Source organism: Copidosoma floridanum, unplaced genomic scaffold (genome assembly GCF_036245765.1).
Source record: "Copidosoma floridanum isolate Cflo_tuat_1 unplaced genomic scaffold, Cflo_Japanese_pri ptg000019l, whole genome shotgun sequence".
In the NCBI taxonomy this organism is placed as follows: Eukaryota; Metazoa; Arthropoda; class Insecta; order Hymenoptera; family Encyrtidae; genus Copidosoma; species Copidosoma floridanum.
The window spans coordinates 16,483,354-16,490,818 of record NW_028321896.1 but is presented as its reverse complement, the minus strand read 5'-3'; the positions used below and the strand labels follow the sequence as shown (position 1 = coordinate 16,490,818).

The 7,465-nt window shown below is 36.8% G+C and overlaps 4 protein-coding genes across 4 annotated transcripts; 1 reads left to right on the top strand and 3 right to left on the bottom strand.

Annotated features, from left to right (window-relative positions):
* The first annotated feature begins 61 nt into the window (after window positions 1-61).
* LOC106636554 (corrinoid adenosyltransferase MMAB) lies at window positions 62-1,721 on the top strand. Its single transcript, XM_089593079.1, has 4 exons — window positions 62-92; window positions 329-446; window positions 662-998; window positions 1,148-1,721. The coding sequence occupies exons 2-4, from the start codon at window positions 370-372 to the stop codon at window positions 1,382-1,384; spliced, it is 651 nt and encodes a 216-aa protein (XP_089449205.1). The 5' UTR covers window positions 62-92; window positions 329-369; the 3' UTR covers window positions 1,385-1,721.
* On the bottom strand, window positions 1,657-3,188 carry Sbds (SBDS ribosome maturation factor). The gene is made up of 2 exons (XM_014348953.2): window positions 2,611-3,188; window positions 1,657-2,477 (listed from the first exon to the last, which is right to left on the bottom strand). Exons 1-2 carry the CDS (start codon window positions 2,739-2,741, stop codon window positions 1,850-1,852), a joined length of 759 nt encoding a protein of 252 aa, XP_014204439.2. The 5' UTR covers window positions 2,742-3,188; the 3' UTR covers window positions 1,657-1,849.
* Window positions 3,189-3,325: 137 nt separating this feature from the next.
* LOC106636552 (chymotrypsin-1-like) lies at window positions 3,326-4,632 on the bottom strand. Its single transcript, XM_014348952.2, has 5 exons — window positions 4,544-4,632; window positions 4,302-4,452; window positions 4,036-4,144; window positions 3,794-3,955; window positions 3,326-3,709 (listed from the first exon to the last, which is right to left on the bottom strand). Exons 1-5 carry the CDS (start codon window positions 4,593-4,595, stop codon window positions 3,392-3,394), a joined length of 792 nt encoding a protein of 263 aa, XP_014204438.2. The 5' UTR covers window positions 4,596-4,632; the 3' UTR covers window positions 3,326-3,391.
* Window positions 4,633-4,905: 273 nt separating this feature from the next.
* LOC106636628 (RUS family member 1) lies at window positions 4,906-7,261 on the bottom strand. The gene is made up of 9 exons (XM_014349048.3): window positions 7,125-7,261; window positions 6,891-7,045; window positions 6,654-6,814; window positions 6,378-6,570; window positions 6,185-6,297; window positions 5,917-6,116; window positions 5,592-5,851; window positions 5,345-5,525; window positions 4,906-5,279 (listed from the first exon to the last, which is right to left on the bottom strand). The coding sequence occupies exons 1-9, from the start codon at window positions 7,198-7,200 to the stop codon at window positions 5,221-5,223; spliced, it is 1,398 nt and encodes a 465-aa protein (XP_014204534.2). The 5' UTR covers window positions 7,201-7,261; the 3' UTR covers window positions 4,906-5,220.
* Window positions 7,262-7,465: the final 204 nt, after the last annotated feature.

Here is a 7,465-nt window from a genome sequence, read left to right as displayed (position 1 = left end):
GTACCATATACATAATATGTATATAATATATACATATAAGTACACAAATCTGCGACCGAAGCAGTCAACAGTGCAAAATGCAAATTTACAAAGTGAGTAATATAAACTCCTCAATTTCACGAAAAAAACATAAGCAATATCATTTTGTTTGAATACAACGAGTAACGTTTTATCTCTCGAAAAAAAGATAAAATTATCAGGCGCCTTTTGATATTTGCGGCTGCAGCGGCGCCTATTTGTTATCTGTACATTCATTCATTTAAAGGGTGAGGCTCCTCTCGACGAACAGAGAGCGATATAATAATATTGCTTGTTGCTTTCGGGATAGGATTTTGGTTAGTGAGCCGCGCCGCAAGTGCTTTTATAGCCATGGAATTGGCCAGAAACGTCTGGAAAAGATCCTTCATCGTTTACAAATCGTGTGTGCAGCCGTCGTTGCGGTCCAGGTAAGTTGTCAAACACGTGTCTATTGTGCAAAGTCCGGATAACCTTTTCCCTGTCAATATCAGCTTTGTCGCACGTTTTTTTTTATCGCTACTTTATTGCTAAAGTTCGACACTTTTTTCTCAATTGTATGACTCAATGCTTATTGCGTTTTTCCAATAATATGATAGTCTATAAAGTAGCTGGTTCAATAATTTTTTTAATTCAATTTTCACAGTTCGAGCGAAACGGTCAATGTGACTGAAACCCCTGCATCTCCGAGAATATCGGAATTACAGTCGAAAATAAAAGACAAAAAAATTACAAATGCTCTTGGAGCAACAGACGAGCTCTCCTCGTACATAGGCTTGGCCAGAGAATTTGCCAATGACAGCAAAGAAGAGCATCCCTATGCTGACAAGTTAAAGAGGGTTCAAATGATTCTGTTTGACTTGCATCACACAATAGTCAAAGGTCAAGTCGGACCATTTGAGGAAAGACACACCAAAGATCTCGAAGAGTGGATAACAGAGTACTCGGAGCAGTTGCCACCCCCTGAAGATTACATCATCCCGGTAATTATCTCTTAATAATGATATGTAAACAAGCTCTTATTTTTGATGAACAATCGTATCAAAAGATTTGTAATTGTTTCAACTTTGTATTTTTATTTTATTGACGATGAACATTTTTAATTTTATTTAAATTTTATTTGTATGAACAGGGTGGAGGAAAAGCTTGTGCATCACTTCACGTCGCAAAAACAGTTTGTAAAAGAACTGAGCACAGTATAGAACCTCTAGTGGAGAAGGGAATTTTAGATAAAGAAGCACAAAACTATTTAAAACGACTCTCGGACTTCCTTTTAACTATATCTCGTATTGCTGCCAAATGCGACAAACGCACAGAAAACATTTATATTCCTAGAGCAGAAGTATTGAATGAAAAGAAAGTCTCATGAATTCTCGGTTAAGACTTACTTCATGTGAATTGTTAATTTCATTTGATACTTTTTGTGACATAACTTAGAAAATGTCAAATTATATAAATTTGAACAGTGAGGCTTGAACATGAAAATTATTGATTGTCTCTCATCGATTGATTTTCTTAATTAAACTTGTTTGTATATAGAAACTTTAAGTGAACCGATCTGTTCAACTTGTTATGTATATTTGTGTACACAATATTTATTAATCAAATGACAAGTTGTAAGTGAGCAATTGTACATTTTATCAATGTACAAGTTTTGTGTAAATAGTAGCATTTAATAAAAAAATACATTAAGTTTGCAACAAGAATCATGATTTTAAATTTTTTAAATCCTTACATTATCTTAAAATGTTGAGCGAATTATACAGTTGTGCTGAATAGTAAAAATATCTTTATTGATTCAGTAAACAGTAATGTGCACAGTAATACAAAGTGACTACTCCAAAACTTCATCACCTTCAGTTATTTCTTTCAAATTCAACAGCTCTAAGACTCCACAGCCTTTTGTCTCTGTCCTGATCAACTCGTCGATGTCACGGTAATGACCAGGATCAATTAAACATATTAAATCTAATGAACCGTTGTCCCAATTTTCAGTTTCAACTGATGCAGTTAACTTGACAACTTTATCTTTCAATTTTCTAGCCTCTTTACCAGAAATCACAATCCTCAATCTCATCTGAGCTCTCTCAAGAGCTATAGCAGTTTTTAACTGTGGAATAACATCTAAAGCCTGCTTTTTGACATTCTGGTTAGGTTTCACAGAGAAATGAATATCCCTCATAGCTGCTTCTATCAGGGATACAGAATAGGGTCTTTTATTTTCTGGGTTAACACAATTGTGCGCAACAGTGGTGGCTATATCTTTGAACATGGCATCCAAGGCAGAGTGCCTTTCTTTGTCCGAAACTTGCAGTTCACCTTTTGCCAATATCTCTTTGCAAATTTCTGTTTGATCGTCCTTTCCAAAAACTTTGATGAGATCTTCCTTTTTAGCCACTTGTCCTTTTGATACATTTGTGAAGACTGTGTGGGTCTGTAATACTTCATCAATGTCTTTTTCTCTGCAATACAAAATGATTACTATAACACAAAGCTGATATAAAACTGCCTACTCAACTATTTGAATTGAAACTGGGAAAAGTCTTTGTCAGGTTGTAAAGTATGGAATATTGAATAAATCCAGCTTATACTTACAGATTATTTCGCCAGGATACGACTTTGTTCCTGTAGCAGGCGATTTCGAACCTTTTGCCTCCTTTCTTAATGCGGACCACTGCTACGTTAGTTAGCCTTATCTGGTTCACAGGTGTAAATATCTTCGACATTTTCGTTTAAATGTTATCGCCCAGCGAAACAAAACGATGACAAATAAAAAGAATAAATCAACATCAACTGAAACTCCTAGTTATACGTCCAACAGGTAACAGGTACCAAAATTTTACACGCAAAAACCGTCGAACCCTTATAACCTTCTAATCGACTTTGGATTGTTGCAGTGCTCGGATAAATATTGTTTCAAGTGAGCATCGACACAAACGTATTTGACAACCGACAAACAATGCATTCTGACCTCGAAAATTGAACGCGAGTCGCGAGTCGCGAGACTTGAACTTGCTCTCCAAGCACTGATTCTTTAAAAAAACATTCTTTGAGTTTTCTTTTGCTTTACAATTACACTTTAATTGTAAGCACCAGCTGTTTCTGCTTCTTTTTACGGTAAGTATAACGTACAATTCTTTCTTGAAATAGATGTTCAATTCCTTCTCTTTCTCTCTCCATCTAACCTAAAAATACATATATTGTCAATTTGCTCTCTCGCTCCTTTTCATCAGAGAAAGAGAGGGGAGTGGCGCGAGGATTTAATTGCGCACAAATCTCTAGGTAAACCACGTTGACAAATAAACAACGATTTCAATGAAAAATTTATTCATCCATTAATGAAAAATAAAAAAACACCCGATCAAGTATCAATGCATCACAAAGTCCCCGAAGGGATGGAAATCTTGCTGTTGATCCACTTGGCGTAGTAAGCCACGTTCGTGTACACGTCCGGATAACCATTGCCGCAGGGCATCCCGAAGGACACTATTCCAACTTGAACACCGTCTTCGTTGACCAGTGGGGATCCCGAGTCACCGATGCACGCGCCCACACCTCGCGGTGCCTTGGTGCAAATTTGGCCCTTGTTCAAAACGATGAATCTCACGCTCAGCCAAGTGAGGGCGCATATCGTGTAATCTTTTATCTCGTTTTTCACGAAGTGAAGGGTATCCGGCTGATTGTTCGAGTATTTCTGTGCGGAAGAAAACAGTGTTCCAATGTACAACGTATATACACATATATACCGGCAACTGACTTTTCTCGTGTAATATTTTACCTCCGTCTGCCCGTACCCCGAAAGAATGACCGTCGTGTTTTCAGGAATAAAAACCGCGGATTCCAATGGCAACTTGATGGGCTGCACTTTGTCGTTGAACTTTATATCTCCGCTCACCTCGACCAGGGCAATGTCGTTCTTGGAGTACAGGCCGTCCACGCGCTAAAAGTATATTATTTTCATAAACGATACCATATTCGTGATCCGAGAGACATGTGTGTATGAAAAAAAGGAAAGATTACCTTGTGTTGCTCGTGAACAATGATGCGTTTTGCGGGATAGTGATCCCCACCGTCTCCGGTGGAGTTGATAGTGCCGACGACCACTTCCACATTTCTAGGGGACGCCAATCTGTTTACGTACAGATAAGAGGTCAAAATTCGTTGTGTTAAATATATCTCTTTCGCACAATATCGCGTGCAATTGAACAACACTTTTTTTTTCGATATGATTTTTTTTTTTTTTCCAATGAAAAACGTAAAAAAATAAAATAAAGGTAGTAATTTACTGGTAAACACAGCTGGCAGCGGTGAGCACGTAGTTCTTGTGGATGATGGAAGCGCCGCACAAAAAGCCCAAGTTATCCTTGAGGAAGGCCGAGAAGGGAAATTTGTCGATCGGCGCGTCGGAGCCGCCCGATATTCGGCTGACGGCCTCGACTGCAAATGTAAAAAAAAAAAAAAATAGTGGTTGACCAACGAGTTAATTAATAGGGTTTTCTTTTTTTTGTTCCCCCATTCGTAGACTTACCGTAGCTCGTCGAGAGAAAGCCAATGAACAACAAAGCCAAGTAGCTCTTCATTTTGCACGGCTAACTAAAGTTGTGACCGATTAATTTGTGCGCCGGGATCCTTATATACTCTCTTCTAGAAAAGGCTTATCAACTTCGATAAGAAAAATGCGACGTTTGCGAGCAACTTTTCTACAGCCGCGGAGTTTATGTAACCATTAAACTTATTGTTGTAACCCAATTCATCATCGATACAAATGACGCATCTTAACGATAATAGAGAGAGAGAGAAGGAGCGGATATTTCAGCATTTTCATATCTACCAAAGATACACATTTTGAGCATGTGGGTGGAAAAGTTTTGAAATAAAATAGGCGTGCGGTTACAATTTTTCTCATCTTTTTTTATTTTTCATTTGATTATTAAAATAACATTTTGATCGTATATAGGCTTCCAGTCTTGTAATTTTTTAATAATTAAGGACATGGCAAAGTACGTGCAACAAAGTTCTACTTACAAGTTATTTTCGTCTTATTTTCACGCTATGGCTTGGTCAAACGTACTCAATAGTATTAACTAATAACAATTATGATTAAAGTTTAGTAAAAAAATTTTTAAATACCAACGACTTGATCGACAAACGCAAACAATAATAATGTAATTTCTCCAAGCGTATCTTAATAATGTTGAATAGCTATTATTTCCATGAACATCTCCATGACTTTGCAAGCAGTATATTAGCTTTTGATACCCATTCTGAAAATACAGTTAAATTATTTTAACACATAGGTTTTATTTGACGGCTAAACAAGTAATCTTACCACTTTCATCTAATAATTTAATGAACAGGTCACAATCTTCGTGAACCATTTCGTCTACAGTTGTTATCAATTCTGCAGGTACTTGCTTATCACTTTTGCTCAAAGTGGCTTTGCATTTTTTCGAAAACAAAAGTACCTTCATCAGTAGGTGAGATGGACAATTTTTTTGAAATAAAACATCCTGAAACATTTGTTTCCGTAAGCACCTAATTTACATGTACTTCTGAAAATATTCATCGACACATACCGATTTCAATTCCATCATCGAGCTGGCTACAACAGCGTAAATGCACGAATAAAAGTATGCTTTCAAAATTTGTGCATCATCAATCTCCTCGGGAAGGACTATGTGAATTTTTCTTTGCTGAACATCCATTATTGGTAGGTACTTTCTGCGTTGCAAAAGTTCTATCAATAGTGGTAAATCCTTAGACCTTACTAAATTTGTTTTCAAAATGTATTCTACAGAAACGCCGATTTCAATATCGAATCCAAATCGTTTTTTTGCTGAAATAACCAATGATGAATAATGAGTGTGTTATTTCAGTTTTTATATCTTATGTGTAATTTACCTGGGCTATTCCAAAGTAGAAACACTGATTCGCGATCGTTGATTGTAGCAACATTAGAAACTGTGTGATTAAGTATGTAGTCCTCGATGATTAAGCACAAACGATCCTCATTCAAAGTATTTATTTGCAACGACGTCACGGCAAAGTAATTGGATACAATGTGAACAATGACTAGTAAAAAACACAAGTATAAAAAAAGTCTAAAAGTAAACACAACATTGTAAATTGTTAATTAAACGTTTTGTAAGTTGCAATATTTCAGGTTCACCTCTCATGGATGCACAATAATATAAAAATTCCGACTATTGATCCAGCCAAATTCACAAGTGTTCCTTGGCTATGCTCTTTAGCAGATATGTCGGCCAAATTATCTTTGATAGCCTGCAAATAACGCGAAAATCAAACACCTCTTTTGCATCGCGTGCACTTGAGAGTAGATGCTTTAACATAATTGTAAATACATGATGCTGCATTATAGATGTTCTTGTTGCCCCACCAGCTATTCCAACTATGGACTTCATTCCAGTTGTAAGACATAAAGTATAGGAAGATAATACAGGTACATATGGCACAGTTATTTCTAGGGTCATGGCAAAATCGTTTAGAATGTCTGCAAACAGCCTCCACTTCTTACACTGGCTACCTAAATTGTTCCTAAAAATAATCAGTCAGTATGGAATAAAAATGGCACTCTAAAACAACAACAAAAAAAAAAAAAAAAAAATAGAGATACAAACCCTTGCCACCAAGCAAATAAGATTCTTCCAACCATTCCAGTTCCATCCTTTAAGATCCACGTTATGGCAGCTGCTAAAGGAGTTGCTGTGGACTCCCCAACTCCTACACCCTTCATGATTGAATGTGTTGTCAAGGTGCCATTGATGGTACTGGCAAAAGCCTTTGAGAAATGTTATTTTGACGAATATTCAGTTAAACTTTATACTTATTTGGATTTAAAAATGTTGTTAACAAACCTGCAAAGTATCCCAAATCTGATAAGACACATAGTCCTTGTGTACACTGTCGGGAAATCCTTGTGGTAAAAAGACTTCCTTGAAAAACGAGTAGGTGAACGAATCCGCAAACTTTCCGCCTCTTATTGGTTTGAAATTTTTTATGTACGGCTCATCTAACGTAACACACAGAATATATTTATCCTCATACCCAAGGTTATGTTGTTGTGATATCCAAAAAAAATATATACCCACCTGTTGATTTGTGGAAATGTATCTTGTTTCGATGATAGCCGTCACTCTCGCTCAATTCGATCTCCCGATTTGACATTTTTTTCAAGCTAGATCGGTAGTATACTGTGGTGAGCCAGACGCTCAGGTAACATCTTAGCAAATAACGGCAGTGGTGGTGATAATATATACCTTATAGTCATAAGTGTACGTATCTAGTCTGTGTATAGGTATATAATAGTTAACTAGTCCAATGTATAGGTATACGATTGTGATCTTTGTGTTTTTGAATTTCCCTCTTGACATCCAAACACAGCTGTGATTTGACTGGTGGCGTCCCCTACAATATCCGTAGTACATACATG

Bases quoted from the DNA above. Each gene is read 5' to 3' on its own strand.
- LOC106636554 (XM_089593079.1), top strand. From the start codon at position 370: ATGGAATTGGCCAGAAACGTCTGGAAAAGATCCTTCATCGTTTACAAA. The intron at 447-661 runs GTAAGTTGTCAA...CAATTTTCACAG, and splicing joins CAGCCGTCGTTGCGGTCCAG to TTCGAGCGAAACGGTCAATG. The intron at 999-1,147 runs GTAATTATCTCT...TTGTATGAACAG, and splicing joins CTGAAGATTACATCATCCCG to GGTGGAGGAAAAGCTTGTGC.
- Sbds (XM_014348953.2), bottom strand. From the start codon at position 2,741: ATGTCGAAGATATTTACACCTGTGAACCAGATAAGGCTAACTAACGTA. The intron at 2,478-2,610 runs GTAAGTATAAGC...TTTGTATTGCAG, and splicing joins GTATCCTGGCGAAATAATCT to AGAAAAAGACATTGATGAAG.
- LOC106636552 (XM_014348952.2), bottom strand. From the start codon at position 4,595: ATGAAGAGCTACTTGGCTTTGTTGTTCATTGGCTTTCTCTCGACGAGC. The intron at 4,453-4,543 runs GTAAGTCTACGA...TTACATTTGCAG, and splicing joins CTTTCTCTCGACGAGCTACG to TCGAGGCCGTCAGCCGAATA. The intron at 3,956-4,035 runs GTAATCTTTCCT...ATATACTTTTAG, and splicing joins TTGTTCACGAGCAACACAAG to CGCGTGGACGGCCTGTACTC.
- LOC106636628 (XM_014349048.3), bottom strand. From the start codon at position 7,200: ATGTCAAATCGGGAGATCGAATTGAGCGAGAGTGACGGCTATCATCGA. The intron at 5,852-5,916 runs GTAAATTACACA...TGGTTATTTCAG, and splicing joins TCTACTTTGGAATAGCCCAG to CAAAAAAACGATTTGGATTC. The intron at 5,280-5,344 runs GTAAGATTACTT...CTGTATTTTCAG, and splicing joins TAAATTATTAGATGAAAGTG to AATGGGTATCAAAAGCTAAT.